Consider the following 19,265-nt stretch of genomic DNA (forward strand, 5'->3'; position numbering starts at 1 on the left):
CAGAGTTACAACACCAAGGTTAAGGTTTCATATCCCCCAAGGACCGACTGCCCAAAAAACCCCCCCAAAACAAAAGACTTTAAGTGATTTTTTTGTGAGCCTCAAATTAGTGTCTGTGAAGGTGCTTCCAAAACCGAAGTGTGACACAAACAGAGTGCCGTTATCATTTCCCAGATAGTAAAGTCTGATTTATGTTTGTTTGCCTAAAGAAAAAGCAAAACAAAAAGGCAAAAAAAATGTAAACTCCAATTTGAAGAATGTAGATGATTCCTTAAAGTTCTTTGTATCTTTTGACCCACAGGTAGTTAAAACAAACAAACAAAAAAGTGATGTTAATCAAAACAAATAGGACTCAGCATGCTGGGTGCACTTAATTCTCTTATTTCTCCAATTGCAAATTCAGATGAATCTAGTATCTTTTAAAATTGGAACTTGGAAATTTCTCAGTGAGCTCCATGAGACAGGACTGCAGCTGAGCTGAGTGTGTAATTTTGGGGAGTCAGAGTTCAATTGTGATGTCGACTAGGTCGCTCTAACTGGTGCTGAGCCTCACAAGCCTGGAAGTCGAGCTTTCCCGTCTTTCCTGCGACTGCAGGTGCAGGTCTTCACCTGCTGCAGCCCCGCCGCCCCCGCTCCTCCTGCATCCTGGTGTTTGCTGCCTGGAGAGCAGGGGCTTTGTTCTCCCACAGTGCTGGGAGACTTCTGTTCAGAGGTGCCAAGCTCCCGAGTTAGGTAATAAGGACTTCATTGGGCCCACCTAGCAGCCAGGAAGCAGATGGAGTGTGCAGAGTGAGTTCTGGGACCCCGCGTTCCTCTGGCCACTTCAGTGTCAGTGGAAATGAGATGTCCTGCCTGCTTTGCGCTTTCACATGGCACAGTGGGAGCCCCCTGCCCAGCCGTTTCACTTCTCGTAGAGATGACTAAGGCAGCCAGTTGCGTGGGCACCTGCGAGAGGCTGGTCAGACCACACCATTATCTCCTCTCACAAGCACTGCGGCGTTGTCTCCTGCATATCTCGCCTGCAACCCAGCACAGGGCAGTCACTGTGCCCTCTTCAGGCCCAAGCCTCCTTCTCAGTGCTAAGGTCTTTTGTTCAGAAGCTTTATTGTCCCCTCGTTCTGGAGTGCTGTTCATAGTGGCTGTGGTACCGCATGGGTATTTGGGAAAGAGGAGGATGTAGTTTTATAGCATATTGAATTCTAACCTAAATTTATTTTTTATTTTTTATTTTTTTTTTGACCAGTAAGGGGATCCCAACCCTCGGCATGGTGTGGTACGCACCACGCTCAGCCAGTGAGTGCACCAGCCGTCCCTATATAGGATCCGAACCCGCGGCCTTGGCGCTACCAGCACCACACTCTCCCGAGTGAGCCACGGGGCCGGCCCGAATTCTAAATTTCTTAGCAGGTGCGAATGTGAGCAAAATTAATTTTGCATTCTGCCAAAATTAAAAAGTGAGATGGAGATGAGACAGAAAATATTTATCCCTTTATAAAAACCATCTCTCTAAGCATTGACAGTACTCTTTGCTTTTAAAGAAAAAGGCAAAATGAGCAAGTAATTTGGTTCATTTGTATGAGTATAGAATTCTTTTGTGTTTTTTTCTTCTGTTTGATTTGCAGAGAATTTCCATTAACTTTGCTATGAGATATGCGTGACCCTTTAGAAAGCATTCCATGGACCACTCAGAGGGCAGTCCGGCTGTGGAAAGAACTGCTTTCCACCACAGTCATGGTGGGGCCTTGTGATTTGACAACAGACTTAGTTCTTTATGGCAGTGCCTCTGCTTGCTGAGTTGCCTCAAACTTCTTTATCTCGTTTGTTCTAATTCCAAAGCATCAGTGCCACTTATAAAACCAACGGATTGCTGATTGCCAGCTTCCACACTGTATTCACAGATGTTCACATTTCTTTCTAGTAACTTTTATTGTCAGGGTAGTATATGCACACTTTAAAAAAATGATCTCGTACAAAGGGCTTATTGTGAAAAGCCTGCTGCTGCCTTACCCTTTCCCATTTCTAGTCCCTCTTCTTGAAGGTAACCACTTTATTATGCTTATACTGCCTTTTAAAAAATTACACACTTTATTTTTTAGAGCAGTTTTAGACACAGCAAAATCGAAAGAGGCGTACAGAGAGCTCCCTTATACCTCTTGTCCTGAGCATGCACAGCCTCCCCTGTTATCAACATCCCCCACTAGAGGGTACATTTGTTACAATCAGCAAACCTACTGGGTTGACAATCATTATCATCCAGAGTCTGTAGTTTACCCTGGGGCTCCCTCTTGGTGTTGTACCTTCTGTGGGTTTGGACAAATGTGTGCTGACCTGTGTCCATTCTTGTATCATATGAAGTAGTTACACTGCCCTAAAAATCCTCTGTGCTCTGCCTGTTCCTCCCTCCCCTCAACCCCTGGCAACTTTTTACTGTCCCCATAGCTTTGCCTTTCCCAGAATGTCATAGAGTTGAAATTGTAAATATGTATCCTTTTCAGATTGGCTTCTTTCACTTAGTAATATGCATTTAACTTTCTTCCATGTCTTTTCATGGCTCCAAAGATCATTTCTTTTGAGTGCCGAATAAGTTTCCATTGTCTTGATGTCCCACAGTTTATTTAACCATTCACCTACTGAAAGACATCTGGGTTGCTTCCCAGTTTTGGCAATTATGAATAAAGCTTCTGTAAACAACCGTGTGCAGATTTTTGTGTGGACATGTGGTTTTAACTCATTTGGTTAAATACCAAGGATTGTTTAAGTATGTTTAGTTTTGTAAGAATCCACCAAACTGCCTTCCAAAGTGGCTGTGCCATTTCACATTCCCACCAGCAATGAATGACAGTCCCTGTTGCCCCATGTCCTTGCCAGCATTTGGTGTGTCCATGTTTTGGATTTTAGTCACTTTAACAGGTATGTAGTGAACTTAATGATTTTTTTAATTTGTTGTAATTTGTAATTCCGTAATACGATGTACAGCATCTTTTTATAAACTCGTTTTCCATCTTTGTATCTTCTTTGGTGAGTATCCATGTCTTTTGCCCATTTTTAGTTGGGCTGTTCGTTTTCTTATTGCTGCGCTTTAAGAATTCCTTGTATATTTTGGATAAAAGTCCTTTGTCAGTTATGTCTTTTGCACATATTTTCTTCCAGTCTGTGGCTTGGCTTCTCATTCTCTTGTTATTGCTATATTTTGGTTTTTCAGATTTAGACATTTTATTGATTGCTGCTATCAGAGATGAGGATTTAGCTCATAACTTTGCAGCCCCTCCCAATGTTGTGATATCATTGTTTTAAGTTCCTTTCATGGTTCTTGCTTTTATTTTAATAATGCATTGGTTTTTATTTCCTGTTTTGTCAACTATACAACTGAAAAGTTGAGAAGGATGAAGATTAGAGGGAAATTAGATTTGAAAATAAAGAAATTATTGAACTCTGAGAAAATTTATGAAGAATGATGGTAAAAAAAAATTCTAGTAGTTTGGGTTCTTAGAAACTGTGTAAGCAAGTTCTTCTGTGTTGAGAAAGCGAGGCAGCATTTTGTGATTTGGGGGATGGTAAGCAGGTACTCCACGCGTACTCATTGTAGAAATGAAAGGAAGGTTAATTTATTTCAGAATGTCACCTTTTCCTTCATCAGTTCATGTTAGGGAGAAGACCTAACTTCTGTGGGTAAAACAAGGGAAGAAAAAAAGACTGAAAATATTTGTTTTCAGGCCAGGAAAACGGTGTTGAGTTACCTGATCCATGATCTAAGTGATCTTGCTATTGCTATTTTAAACATACTTTTCGTTCTCTGAAAAGATTTACTTTTCCCACCCCTTTATCTCTCTGTATATTGTTATGATAGGGTTTTTCCCTCCTGTTTTTAATTTTTCAAATAAATTTTTTTAATTGGCAAAATTTTTATATATTTATCATGTATAACAACATGATGTTTTGAAATATGTATACATTGTGGAATGGCTGAATTGAGCTATTTACCATATGCATTATCTCTCATACTTATTTTTTGTGGTGAGAACATTTCAAATCTTCTCTCTTAGAGACTTTCAGGAGTACTATATATTGTATTAACTATAGCCACCATATTGTGCAATAGATTTCTTAAACTTACTCTTCCTATTTAATTGAAATTTTGTACCCTTTGACCAACCCCCGACCCCTAAGTCCCTGGTAACCACCATTCTACTCTCTGCCTCTATGAGTTCAACATTTTTAGATTCCACATATAAGTGAGATCGTGCAGTATTTGTCTTTCTGTATCTGGCTTATTTCACTTAACATAATGTCCTCCAGGTTTACCTGTGTTGTCACAAATGACAGGATTTTCTTTCTTGTTTAACGCTGAATAGTATTCTGTTATGTTTATATACCACATTTTCTTTATCCATTCTTCCATTGATGGACACTTAGGGTGATTCCATATCTCAGCTATTGTGAATAATAGTCCAAGGACTATGGGAGTGCAGATTTTTCTTTGACATGCTAACTTCATATGCTTTGCATATATGCCCAGTAATGGGACTGCTGGATCACATGGTAGCTCTATTTTTAGTTTTTTGAGGGGCCTCCATATTGTTTTCCACAATGGCTGTACCAGTTTCACTCCCACCAACAGTGCAAGGACTCCCTTTTCTCCACAGCCTTGCCAGCACTTGTTATCTTTCATCTTTTTTTAAATAACACTCATTCTAACCAGGTATGAGGTGGTAGCTCATTGTGGTTTTAATTTGCATTCCTCTGATGATTAATGCATTTTTTCATATACCGTTTGGCTACCTCCTGTTTTTAAATTTATTGCATAAATGTAACTGTAAAAAAGAAACATAAAAATTACAGACTGGCCAGCTTAATGCTCAAGTGTTCTCAATATTCTATGTTCCTTTCTAGTTTGTGACTCTCTGAATACTTAGTTTGATGTACTTGTGATTGACTGCAGTATAATATAATTTTTTATTTGGCATTTTAAAATGTAACATGCCAAACATTTTTTTTTTTTTTTTATTTAATGAGTCTTCATAGTTATTAAGTGGAGCTTGCTTTTATTTTAACTTCTTGTAGTCAGACAGCCACCCTCACGGAGATGGCAGGAGTAGGTAATGATCTGGTGGGGGGGGTGATGGAAAGACATACAGGTGTCGACTGAGCCGCTGACCCTGTCTTCTCAGCTCCCCAGCTGTCACCTTGCCATGGTGTGTTGTGTGAGGCCACCAGCCCATTCTCAGGGTTTCAGAATGCACTGCTTAGCAAAGAGGCTTACCCCACAGTAGTTGAAGGAGACTCTAGCTGTAGAACCCTCCTGATCGATTCTGTCGTGAGCCTCAGTTCTGCTGCTGTTTTACGCCTCCCCATCAGTGCCAAGGAGAAGGTGGGAGGGGCTGGAGACAGGGTGGGGGAGTGAACAGCCAACCACTGACCTCAACAGTTTGGACTGATGATGAATTTTAGCAACTCTCTAAACTTAACTGTGCTCTTTACAGTTTCCAAAACGATGTGTACAGAGATGGGAAGAACCATTTGGAAAATAAAGACAGATGTAGTAAAAAAAAAAAAAGAAAAAAGAACAGATGTAATAAAAAATACAGTTAGACTATACATTTCATACTATACAAATGGATATATTTTATAAATTTACTTTGGTTTCATGTTTTTAAAAAATTCCTAGTAATTTAGATAAGACAAGTAACACTTAAAGGAAGAACAGACTAAGTTTTGGTAGCAGCAGTAGTTAAACAGTGTCTACAAATAATGACAAAGTTGATCCACTGTTCTCTTTCATTTCTTTCCATCTTCAAAACTAACAAATGATTAAAGGTTTAAAAAAAAGAAAAAGCCTTGATTTAATGGTGGTGTGAGGAATGGCCGGTTCCTCTGTGATAACCAGCCTTGCGTGCTCAGGTTTGCTGTTCTGACCATTGCTATGGTGAAACTTCAGTTTTCTTCACGGTATTTGCCAAGATGACTTCATCCTAGAGAGCTGGCATTGCTAAAACATTTCATTGCTTAGTGGTTTCAGTCTTCATTTTACAAGAGTAATTAAATAAGCCTCTGTTTAGGATGATGCAAGTGAAGCCTCTAGGCACCTAAAAGTACTGAAAGTCTATTAGAGTATTCTTAGCTTTTCCTGAACTTAATTTTTAAAAGTTAACTAAAATACTATACTTTTCTGTGTTTGAATATAGCAGTTCAATCTTCATTATGTTAAAGTTTAAAAAGAACTCAGTTGTCAGACACTTAGCAGTGAAGGCCTTCAGCCTTCCCATCGTCACTTCAGATTTGGGATGTTCAGATATGTGGGCTCAGTAGCTGTTTTGGCGGTGGGTCCAGAGCTGCTGGGCTTCGTCTTTTTTTTTTTTTTCCCCTGTCATCCTACTGTTGATTTCTCATTTACTTATATTATGATCAAAGAGCATATTATGAATCATTTCAATTCTTTTAAATTTGTTAATTTTTTAACTGAGCCAGTATATGGTCTATCTTGGTGAATATCCCATGTACAATGAAAAAAAAGTATATTGTGCTATTGGGCAGTTTTTTATAAATGTCAGTTAGATTCAGTTGGTTGATGGCGGTGGTCAGTTTTTCTATATCCTTGCTGATTTTGTATGCAATCATGTTACTCTACTACTGAGAGAGGAGTGTTGAAGTCTCCAGCTATAATTGTAAGCTTTTCCAATTCTACTTCTGGTTCTATTCTTGTTTGCTTCATGTATTTTGAGGCTCTAGTGTTAGGTGTATACACATTAAGGATCATTATATCTTTTTGGTTAATTGCCTCTTTTATTATTATGTAATGTCCCTCTTTATCTATATATAATTTTCCTTAATCTAAGGTCAGAAAAGCCTGTTGTTTGATTTATATGGACACTTTAGCTTTCATTTTCATTTCATTTGATAACATACCTTATACCATCGTTATATGGTATAAGTTATGTTTCCATTCCTTTACTTTTGAGCTACCTTTATAATTTTATTTGAAGTGGGTTTTTTGTAGGCAGCATATAGTTGGGTCATGTTACTTTATCCAGCCTTACAATCTGTTTTTCTGTTGGTAAATGTAAGTATTTCAATGCAGTCGTTAGTGTGATTCTTTACATTAAGTTGCAAGTTACAGAAAGACAAGGTTACTTATGTGAAGGACATTTTTTGGTTTGCATAACTGATAGGCTAGCAACAGGCCAAGCTTCAGAGTTGATTTGATTTAGCAACTCAACAATACCGTTAAGAATTTGGCTCCCTCCTTTACCCCGCTGTCTGAGTTGTACCTTCCTCTTGTGAGCACAGAGTGGTTGCCAACCATCCCTACTCTTACATGCTTTCTCACTCCTTTATCTGGGCAGTTTTAGAAGCTGACTGGAATATGTTTTCTTGTGCATCATTGATGTTAGTCAAGGTGTGTGCCCCTGCCTTGAACTAGCTACTGTGGCTGGGGTGGGATTATTCCGAGTAGCTCAGGCTGGGAGTCGGGTGACCCCTGAAGCACAGGCTATGGGAAGAGGTACAGAAACCCCAGTCAGAACTGGGCAGGTATCTAGAGGAGGAGGAAGTGGACGAAGGGCAATGGCCACATTGTCCACGATGCCCTGTGATTTGAAGTCATTTGGGTCTCATTTATAAAAGTGCTTGCTTTTTTTTTCATTTTTTTCTTCTTCTGTCTTTAGGAACTGTTACAACAACCAAACGGACAGGCATTCCAGCTCCACGGGAACTTGCAGTAACTAACTCAAGAGAGAGGTCTGTGCCACACGGACCCTCCAACCCCAGGAAGTCAGTGTCCAATCCAACTTCTTCCAAGGTCCCCCCTGTCAAGCCCCCAAGGAGCATTTTCACAAAACCCAAGCAAGAGAATGAAGGTGCGGAGAAGGCTGTGCTTGAGTCCCAAGTTCGGGAACTTTTGGCAGAAGCCAAAGCAAAAGACAATGAAATTAACAAGCTTCGAAGTGAACTAATGAAATGCAAAGAGGAAAGGGCTCTGAGCACCGAAGAGAGTGATGCTTCAGACCCAAATGTAGATGGAACATCTGTGTCCCCAGGCGACACAGAACGTTTGATCAAAGCTCTTGAGGAGAAGAACCAAAACTTTCAGAAAGAGCTTGCTGATATAGTGGAGGAAAACCGGGCCTTGAAGGAGAGACTGACTTATCTTGAGCAGTCACCAAATTCAGAAGGGGCAGCAAGTCACACCGGTGACAGCAGCGGCCCAATATCCATAACTCAAGAGTCAAGCTTCGGAAGCCCAACTGGAACTCAACTGTCAAGTGAAATCGACGAGTATAAAAAACATGTACATGAAAATGCATTACAGACATCGGATTCTTCAAGTAGTGATGTTACCAAAGCTTCTTTGTCACCAGATGCCTCTGATTTTGAGCACATTACAGCAGAGACACCCTCTAGGCCCCTGTCTTCCACTAGCAACCCCTTTAAGAGCTCCAAGTGTTCTACCACTGGGAGTTCCCCTAACAATTTGCGCGAATTGTCCTTGGCTTCCCTCAAAGAGAAGATACAAAAGATGGAAGAAAATCACCATAGCACCGCAGAAGAACTACAGGCTACTCTGCAAGAGTTATCAGATCAGCAGCAAATGGTGCAGGAACTGACAGCTGAGAATGAGAAACTGGTGGATGAGAAGACGATTTTAGAGACATCCTTTCATCAGCATCGAGAGAGGGCAGAGCAGCTAAGTCAGGAAAATGAGAAGCTGATAAATCTTTTGCAAGAACGAGTAAAGAATGAAGAGCCCAACATTCAAGAAGGAAAAATCCTTGAACTGGAGCAGAAGTGCACAGATATTCTTGAACAGGGCCGCTGTGAAAGAGAGAAGCTGCTCAGCATTCAGCAGCAGCTGACCTGTGGCTTGCGGAAGGTCGAGGAAGAAAACCAAGGAGCTTTAGAAATGATTAAACACCTGAAAGAAGAAAATGAAAAACTGAACGGGTTTCTGGAACTGGAACGGCGTAATAACAGTGTGATGGCCAAGACTCTGGAAGAATGTAGCCTTACCTTGGAAGGGTTGAGGATGGAGAATGTGTCTTTGAAGGCTCATTTGGAGGGTGAGAAGCCAAAAGCCGTGGAGACCAGTACCATGGGGCAGATGGCAGAGAGGTGTGAAGTTCAAGAGATGCTGAAAGTAGCTCGAGCTGAGAAAGAGCAACTGGAACTGTCTTGCGCCGAGCTCAGACAAGAATTACTAAAGGCGAATGGTGAAATTAAACATGTCTCCAGCCTGCTGGCCAAGGTAAGAAGAGAGATGTCTCTACCGGTATTTGCTCACCCTTGTTAACATTTCTCTCCTTGGCTTTTAAATTCACAGAGCAATTCTGACTTTGAAAACCTGTTAGATGCTACACAGATTGGCATTGGGGATACAAAAGTGAAGCACCCAAATTTCTGACCACAAGCAGTTCAAAGTGTGGTGGGATTTAGTGAATCAAATCAGAGAGTACGATGCAGAGATAAAGAATACCATGGAGACTATGCCCAGAGTCTAGTGCAAGGGAGGGACACCTAGTATAATATGGGGAGAGAGGCTAATATAGGAGGACTTTCTGGAAGAGGTGGCAACTGAGCTGAGTCTTGAAGACTGAGTGAGAGTTAGCCCGGACTATCAGTTAGCATGCTGTTAGCTGCTAGTAACGGACAATTAAAGTCCCCCCCACCAATTTTCCCACCAAGTAATAACATAACCACTAGTTTGTTGTTTTCTTCCAGATGTATGTGCGTTGTATGCGTGTGTGTCTCTCACAGGTTAAAATAAATTTAGAATCATCTTGTGCATGTTATTTTTTTTATTATTTTTTTTTTTTTTGGTCTTTTTCACGACCGGCACTCAGCCAGTGAGTGCACCGGCCACTCCTATATAGGATCCGAACCCGCGGCGGGAGCGTCGCCGCGCTCCCAGCGCTGCACTCTCCCGAGTGCGCCACGGGCTCGGCCCTTGTGCATGTTATTAACTTTTTATTTTGCATTTAACATTTTCTGAGCATATTCTTATCATTATTCTTTTAAACACTATTTTAAAGGCCAGATGGTATTTTATTATATAAATATTTTGTATTTACCAGTCCCGTATTGTTGAACGTCTATATATTATCGAACATTTATGTTCTTTCCAGTCTTTCAATATTGTAAGTAATTTTTTTATCTCTATGATTATTTCTTTTGGAAAAATTCCTAGACATTGACTTACTGAATCAAAGAGTGTAAACGTTTTAAAGACTTTCGACACATTCATTCAGATCGTCCTTGAGAAATACTATGCCTGTTTGTTCCCACCAGCAGTTCATGAGAGGTTTGTTTCCCTGAGCCTTTGCCAACACTTGACACTAAATTGCTGTGTCATTCAAATCTGTTAGTCAGTTCCTTTCTTTTTTGACCTTTTTTGCTTGGAAAGATCTTCCCCTGCCCAAGATCAAATAAATAATCACTTTTTTCATTTTTTAAATAATCCTTGAATCAGTCTGGAATTTTGTTACATGATGCGAGATTTGTAGTGACTGTCTGGTGTTCTGTCCACCTCCCAAAGCAGTGCTGGCAGGTGCAGAGATGGCTTCCTATTTCCTGCTTCCTCCAGGCTTTGGGTCTGTGATTTTGGGATCCACTGGTGAGAGAGGTTAAAAACATCTTCCCTTTTTACTTCCAAAGTTGTCACTGTTTTAAGAAGTACATTGTGCCATGAGCTCCCAGGGGGATTTTTCTCTATCGCTTCTTCTGTTAGTTGCAACCTGATTCCTGCCTTTGGCTGCTGAGTGGTCTCAGTGGTGGGTCAACTTAGGATCTGTTACCATTGTGCTCCCAATTCACAGGTATTTCATTGAAAAATAGAAGCAATGTCATTAGATGTTACTAGCCAGGCGCTCAGTTGAACTGCAGGTTGGTAATTGAAGCTTTGCATTAAGTTTAAATATCTTATAGAATAAGATTATTCTTTTTTGCTTTAAGATTACTCATTACTCTTTTGTAAAATGTTTAATCTCCCAGGTGGACCTTCTTGAAGTCTTTCCTCAGTCCATTTTCTCTCTTTGGTTTTTTGATTGGCATGACATTAAGTATATGTGTCAATGAGAAATAATTTAGCATCTTAAAAAATAGCTTATTTTTTCTGATCATGAAGTTTATATGTTCATTATGGAAGATTTAGAAAATACAGAAAAGTATAAAAAATAAAATGGGAGAATTACCTTTAATATTACCACTTGGAGAAAAAACAAACATTTTGCTATGTGTCCTTTCAGACTTATTCTCGGTTATCATGTTTCGGCATGATACAAACTTGTATTAACATGATTACAATGTTTAATCTTCCTATCCAGAAGGGTAGAGTATGTCTGTCCACATAGCATGAATACAAAAAAAGATTAGTTTATCAGTTCTACTGTTAATCTTTCTGATTTATTTATTTCTACTTTTGTCTTTATTAATTCTTTCATCCTGCTTTTTACACATTTGTTTGGTTTCTTCCTAGTTTCTTTTCTTTTTAGAAGTGCAATTTCTTTTTGTTTATTTACTTATTTTTTATTTTATCTTATTTTATTTTTTATTTCTTATTTTAATTAATCAACATACAATATAGTTGATTTTCACGTCCCTTTATCAATTCCTTCCTTTCCTCCCTCCCTTCACCTCCCTCCCTCCATCAATATCACATCTGTTCATGTCTCAACAAAATCAAGGAATTGTTGTGATTGTTGTGTCTTCTTTCCCCACCCCACCCCGTTCGTTTATTTACTTATTTATTTTTATTAGCTTGCACAAATAAGTGAGAACATGCGGTATTTCTCTTTTTGTGCCTGGCTTCTTTCACTTAATATAATTTTCTCTAAGTCCATCCATGTTGCTGTGAATGGTAGTATTTCATTCCTTATTTATTTATTTAACAGGAATGTGTTGCTTATACTTATCTGTCAGGCACCGAGTTGAATGTCAGTACATGCATACAATGTGCAGTGATTAAATGAGTGTAATCAGCATGTGTATCCTTACAAACTTCATCATTTCTTTGTGATGAGGACATTTGATCTCCTCTTTTCTAGCTATTTGATAACATGCAATAAATTATTGTTAATTATAGATGCCTAGCTTAACTATACACCTGTAGAACTTGTTTTTACTATCTAGCTGTTTTGTGTATTAACCAACCTCTCACTAGCCTTGCTCCCTCTTCCTAGTTTCTTGAGTAAAATTCTTTGTTCATGTAACTTTGTCCTTTCTTGGTTGATCATGAAAGCATTTAAAGGTATGAATTTGCCCTTTCTTGTAGCTTTGGCTAAGTAAAGACACTAAAATTTAGAATTTTCTGAGATAAACTAAATCTAATTTAGAGAAAAAGGAAAGAGTTTGCTTTCTCTGTGGAGTACAAGGCACAACATATATGTTCAAAATCAAGCTGCTATTTGTATTGTCAAATCAAGCTGTTATTATTCATATATTCCCTATCTTATTGCCTGCTAACTAGAATTATCAAATACTGAGATTGAAAAAGTCCTAGCTAGTATTTTTAAGTAAGAGTCTGAGGTAAAGACATGGACATGATATCACATAGTGTTTCTTTTATATGAATCAATGTCCTAGGTCTGTGATTTTGTGCTTTCGTATGTGCAGAGACATTCATCTCTCATTGCAGTGAACTTGTAACATACTAATATTCCTACCCTTTTATATTACCGTAGAAAAAGTAGAAACTCAGACCTTCTACAGACTAATCCCTTACTGTATCCCTATTGCAGAATGTCAGCAAATCCACTGGCACCTATGAACTTAAATGACAATACTTAAGGGACTCATGCATGAGGATGAGGGGAGCACTTTTAGCACAAAACCATAATGAAGGACATAAAGTGCTGCACTAGGTCCTGCTGACTTGCCCAGTGACTGCTTTTGTGATCTTGGGCAGGCCTTTTACGTTGCACAGTGTCGCATAGAAGTGGAATGGGGCATGGACCTTCCTCGTGTGCCTAATGTAAAGGGAAACTCTGAGCCTTTCATCACTAAGCATGCTTGTTGTAGGTATTATGTACATACCCTTTATTATACAAGTATTTTGCCAAGAGGTTGTTTGTTTTGTTTGGCTTGTTTTTAAATAAAGGATGGGGATTGAATTTTTTCTACATCTACTGACATGTCTTAAAGTTTTTACATAATTATATATTTTTTTCTTTCTTAATTTGTTAATGAGGAGAATTGCAGTAACAGATTGTCTAAGGTAGGCTAGTGTTAAATCACCTCTGCCTTCTTGGGGTGAGTCCTAATTTTTCATTTCTCAATCACTTCACTTGACGTTTTTGCCTGGAAGTTTCGAATATAATTGCCTTAAGCAGATGTTGGAGTGACTGTTCTTTTAATCATCAGGCAGACTACTTGGTGATTAGCAGCTTCTACCCCTTGAGCACCACATTCATCCACACCAATTCTTGGCAGAAAATGAAAATTATGAGTACAAAATAACCTGTTTACAAAAGCGAAACACAATGCCAAACCATCCTATGATCTAAGACTATTAGAAATGTACTCTTTAAAAAAAAGTGATAGGAGGTGTGTCTTTTCCTCAGGTGGCAGATGGAAAGCTGGTGGGACTTCTACACAGTTGCGTGAGTGTTTCACGGGCACTTTCTTCCTCTCATTTCTTTGTTTCCAGCAGTTTGCTAATATCTCCATTCTTTTGAGCCTCTCTGATATACACCATGTACACTTTGCTGGCAGCTTATAGAACATTCTGCTCTACAGCTTTGAGGAAGGGTCTGATTTCGACAGAATCCCAGAGCCTCCGCCTCCCGCGGGGCATGTGTGTGCTGGCCCCAGCCAGCATGGGCCTGCAGTTGCGTGGGATTATTGCTTTTCCAGGTACATTTTTTTAACTTTCACCTCTTCAGTTGTTTGGGATCTTGATTTCAAGTTAGAATATCTTTATTAGGCCTGAAACATAGAAGTTTTAAAAGGAAAATACTGATTTTTTTCCCCTGAGGTAGAAAGCTTGTAGGTGCTACCTTTAGAAACTTAATTCTTTCTACAGAAACTCAGGGTTCTCTTCCAGGGCAGAAGCAGGAGAGGTCAAGTGGTCAGTGTGTAACCAGTGTTGGTCCTGAGGTCAAACTGATTAGAGTCACCACTGGCCAAAGATTTCAGAACCAGAATTTCAGAAAAAGCTGTGCAAGTAGATTATCCTGTGGCCATGACTTCAGGATAGGATGCCTTAGAGGCCTTAAGAGGTTTTGAAACCTGGTTAAAATAGTCAGGTGGTCCGGGAGTATGCCCAGGTGATGCTTTGGACAGTAAGAAAGAAAACCCTGCTGTCAGCAGCTTACTCCAGGAGACGCTCACTCTGCTCCGTGAAATGTCAGGGCTGTGGGGGCGGCTCTGTGGTCTCACCCTCCTGCCCAGGTCCAGGAAGCTCAGCAGCATCAAGCATCTTATCCCCACATGTTGGAGGCTCGAGGCAGAGTGTGTGTCCTCAGACACCTCAGTCCCCAGCAGCCTTCCCTTTGTACCTACTTGGTCAGAACTGGGCCACACACCCAGTCCCAGCCCCAGCCCACCTCTTGAAATCACAAGATCACAGCCTAATTCTTGAACAAAATTGGGATTTTGTTAGGAAGAAGAAAAGGGGAGGTGGCTTTTGGGTGGGTCACTAGCACTGCTCGCCACAGCCTACACGCAGTGATGTCCTAATCCTGCAGATCCTTCAGGGCTGCCTCAGTCCCACCACGTCCCTCCCTGCCCAGGCCCTGCCAGGCTGGTGCTTGCCTGCCTCAGGTGCGTCCTGGGACCTCTCTGCCCAGAGGGCTTCCCTGCCCCCGCCCCATCCCTCACTTGCCTGCTCACTCCTTGAGCTCTCAGTCTCAGTCGCTTCCTCAGAGAGGCCTTCAGCTCTGGGGAGTCACCATCCACTCTCAAATTCCATCTTCATAGATCACCCGTGATCACTAGTGCGAAAGCCCCTCGCCCATCCCTGGCACCTCAGGGTGCTCAGAAGTGTTGGCGAATCTGATTGGTAGAGTTGAAGGGAACCTTTGGGACACTTCTGCCTGAAAAGTGAACTGGCTCCTGTTGGGAGAGTTGATTGAGGTTACTTAGTTGAAAGTGGGGAAATGTCATTGATTACGTGGAAATGTCAACCATCCTCACTTCAGACATAATTTACCCCACTCTCTGGCAACGGAACATCAACCCTCTCTGACTTCGTGCTGGGAGGAAGGCGTGTCTGGAAGCAGAGCCCATTTCCAGGTCTCCCGTGGGAGTCAGGAGGAGTCAGCGGCAGGGGACGGCGGGCTGGCAGCTTGGGGAGGGGTCTGCAGGCTCCTGCGGGGCAGCCTCTGATGATGAGCGCCTTGCTGGGGAAGCTTGTGCAGGCCCCAGCCTGGCTGTGCAGGCCCCAGCCTGGCTGTGCGGAGCCTGCTGTGCACCCATGCTGAAGCTTGTGAAGATTAAAGTACAGAGCCAGGATCTGTTATTGTGTGAGATGTGACAGTCATGTGGCCTGGAACACATGACAGTCACATGTTGGCCTGTCTGCTGGGTTCCCCCCAGCAGGTCTCTGCTGTTGAAACCACGTGAAAAGGGGTGGAAGCTAAGCATGTGCGTTTGGTGGAGACGGTTGAATAGTTTGAGGAAGGGTGATCTCTCCAGTGGAGCCAGATGCCAGAACGCTGTGGCTCCAGCTCCCTGTACCTGCATGTGATTCCATGGGAGGGGGCTGCTGCTGGACCACTTTCCTCGTGCTGGACTCACTTTCTCCTTAGACATGTTAGCACCTTCAGTGAGGTGAGGCCAGAGCACCGTCCTCTTCCTTCAGCTTGACCTCAGGACTCTGTGAGCCCAGTGTTGCCCAGCATTCTTCTTTCCTGGGCAAGTTCCCAGGAAGCATCTGGGGGAGGCTGTGCTTCTACAAATCTCCCTACAGGTTATAGCCCCTGCTTCCGAAACTCTAAGAGTTCCCAGAGGTGAAGTACACATTTTTAGCCTCATCTTTGAGTTTTCTGTCAGCCTTTTTTTTCCATAACAGAAGTGTAAATAAACTAGAATATCCTCCTCTCCCTTGGCAGAGCAGTATTGCAAGAAAATAACTCAAATTTAGGCCATGAGAATGAAATATAGCCATCATCAGCAGTATCTATTCACAATAGGGCCAAGAATTAAGCAAAAGGAATTTTGCAGTAGCCATGCTAGATATCAGAACAGAAATAACACACATTCTTGCTTGTGATGAAGTTACTCAAGCTATCATTCCAAGTTTATTTACTCTTATACAATATTAACTTAATTTTATGTATACATATTCATATATACACATACATAATGTAATTTTAGTATAGTTTTAACACTGAATTTTTTCCATGTATTAGGTAGTCAGTAGATACTTGTCAAATGAATAAATTAATGAATATCAGAGAGACTCGCAACAGAGTTAGGAGAGAGGCTGCTATAATTATATCAGTATGTTAAAAAATTAAGTTCATCATATTTTAATAATAGTGGCTATTTTCATGCTTTATGTGTGCTAGGCACACTTCAAGCCTTTAGATCATTTAATCTCATTTAATCACCAGAACTTTATGCTGCAGATACCGTCATCATCTAATTTTTTTCAGTTGAGTGAACTGAGGCAAGCGAATGATTACGTTATTACCCTAATTAATCAATTGATGAAGCCAAGATTTGAAGCTGGGCCTGACCTTAGAGCTCTTGTTCTTAATCACTGATTTATACTGCTTCCTTAAAGCAAAGAAGAGGTAGGAAAACACTGAAAGCAAACCTAAGACTCCAGTGCACGGCAGTCATAAGGCCAGAGCCCTTTGGTTTGAGGAAAGCAACTGCCGGAAGCCTCTTGAACTGGGAGAATTTTGCTTGATTATAACACAATGGAGAAATTCACAGTGAAAACTTGAGTCAAGAAGTGTTGTTTTGGTTTCTAATCTGAGTCTTAGAGGGAGAGGAGTCTGCTAATCAGGTGGGTGTGGGCTGGGGACTGTGGGGATGTTGCAGGTCCTGAGGCCAGAGTACTTGCAGGTCAGGGAACGGAGGCAGGGAGCTCATTGTTGGTGGGTGCACAGGGCGGTTGCTGGAAGAGAGGCCCGTCCAGCAGTTTGCGTTCTATCCTCAAGACAGTGGGAATCTCCAAAGAATTTTTTTTTAAATAACAGCTTTATTGAGATATAATTCACATAAAGCGTACAAGTCAGTGACGTTTAGTATATTCACAGTTATGTGTGAATCACCACGATCAATTTTAGAACATTTTATCACCCCATAAAGAAACTTTGTACCCATTAGCAGTCACTCCCTAGTAACACCCCACTGCCTGCCCCTGGCAGCCACTAATCTCCTCTCTGCCTCTATGGGTTTGTCTGTTCTGAACATTTCAGATATTTGGAACCATACACTATGTGGCCTTTTGTGTCTGATCTCTTTCATTTAGCATGGTGTTTTCAAGGTTCATCCTTGTTGTAGCACGTATCAGTACATCATTTTTATGGCTACTAGTCCATTGTATGCATGTGCCACATTTTGAATATCCATTCAGTTGATGACCACTTAGGATGTTTCCACTTTTTTTTTTTTTTTTTGGTCCTTTTTGCGACCGGTAAGGGGAACGTAACCCTTGGCTTGGTGTCGCCTGCACCACGCTCAGCCAGTGAGCGCACCGGCCAGTCCTATATAGGATCCGAACCCGCGGTGGGAGCGCCACTGCGCTCCCAGTGCCGCACTCTCCCGAATGAGCCACGGGGTCGGCCCTGTTTCCACTTTTTGACTATTATGAATAATGTTGCTCTGAACATTTGCATGCAGGCTTTTCTTATGTTTTCATTTCTCTTGTGTATGCGGTGGCTAGGGGTGAAATTGCTGGGTTACATGATGTAGTGAGTGCTTGTAATGTATGTTGCCTCAGCATCCATTTTTGAATATGTTTGACTTTTTCATACCAGAAGCAGGGCTCAGTCACCCTTGACACTGTTTCCAGTACTGTGCCCCACCCATGGATCCAGCCCATAGCTTAAGACTTAAAGGAACTTCTCCTGCCAGGCATACTGGGCTCCCCACGTTCCTACCACTTCCTGTAGTGGACCATTCAGACATTTCCCAGAGAACTTAAAGTGACCACTTCCCAGTCACAGTGTGACCTCCTGGAACTAGTGCCTACTTGCTTCAAACCCGCCAATTAAAAATCCGCACGAGAAACCTGTTTGGATAACACTGTGTGCCCAATAAAAGCATCAGCCCATGAGTCCCTTCTCTCCCTGCATGTGCCCCTTGACCTCTGCACGTGTGCACGTGAGACACTTCAAGCACTGATGATGAGGCCGACCCAAAGGGATCCGTGCTGTTGGACCCCTGTTGGTGCTCTTTTGTCTGCACCTCTGGTGGCTTCTGGGGACAGTAGCTACCAGCTAAGTTGATGGAGAAACTCAAGCAGTTTCTTTCATTCAGAGGATGGTAATTCTATATTAAACTTTTTTGGGAACTGCCAAACTGTTTTTCAGAGTGGCCGCACCATTTTCCGTTCTTACCAGCAGTGCATGAGAGCTCCAGTTTCTCCACATCCCCATCAACATGTTACTGTCTTTTCTATTCTAGCCATCCTAGTGGGTGTGAAGTGATATCTCATTGCGGTTTGACTTGCGTTTCCCAATTAGTCATTTCCCCAAGGACTAATGATGTTGAGCATTTTTTCATGTACTTATTTGCCATTTGTCTTCTTTGGAGAAATATCTATTTAAATCCTTTGCCCATTTTTTAGTTGTGTTACTTGTCTTATTTTTGAGTTTGACGAGTTCTTTATATATTCTGGATACAGATCCCTTAGCAGATAAATGATCTGCAAATATTTCTCCCATTCTGTGGATTATCTTTGGCTGTCTTGATAATGTTGTTTGAGGCACAAGAGTTTTAATTTTTTTTAATGAAGTCCAATATACCTTTTGGGGGTGGGGTGGGGTCTGTCACATTTACAGTTTAGAAACATTACTTTGACCACAGGTGAGAAAGGATGAAGGACTGAAAGGGGGTGGGATAGGAGGAGGACAGGGCTGGAAAGACATTGAGACATTAGATATTTAGAAGGTATAGGCTCAGTAGCATTTGGTGAGTGATTCGATGTCAGGGATGTGCAGGAAAGAGGTATTTTAGTGCACTCATGGATCTTTAGCTTGTGTGATTGAAGGTGTGGTTGTGGTGTTTCCTGCAAGAGGAGACATGGAATGTTGCCTTAGTCTGTTTTGGGTTGCTATAACAGAATCCCACAGCCAGGGCAATTTATGAAGAAAAGTTTATTT

General features: G+C 41.3%; 1 protein-coding gene across 2 annotated transcripts in view; it reads left to right on the forward strand.

Moving 5' to 3' along the window:
- The window catches only part of SPECC1 (sperm antigen with calponin homology and coiled-coil domains 1), a 186,322-nt gene that overhangs the window by 69,926 nt on the left and 97,131 nt on the right, over positions 1-19,265 (forward strand). For both annotated transcript variants that reach the window (XM_063110531.1, XM_063110530.1), the window contains exon 4: positions 7,662-9,238. In XM_063110531.1, coding sequence (XP_062966601.1) covers positions 7,662-9,238 — 1,577 coding nt within the window. The remainder of the gene's footprint in view (positions 1-7,661; positions 9,239-19,265) is intronic.

Source organism: Cynocephalus volans, chromosome 10 (genome assembly GCF_027409185.1).
Source record: "Cynocephalus volans isolate mCynVol1 chromosome 10, mCynVol1.pri, whole genome shotgun sequence".
In the NCBI taxonomy this organism is placed as follows: Eukaryota; Metazoa; Chordata; class Mammalia; order Dermoptera; family Cynocephalidae; genus Cynocephalus; species Cynocephalus volans.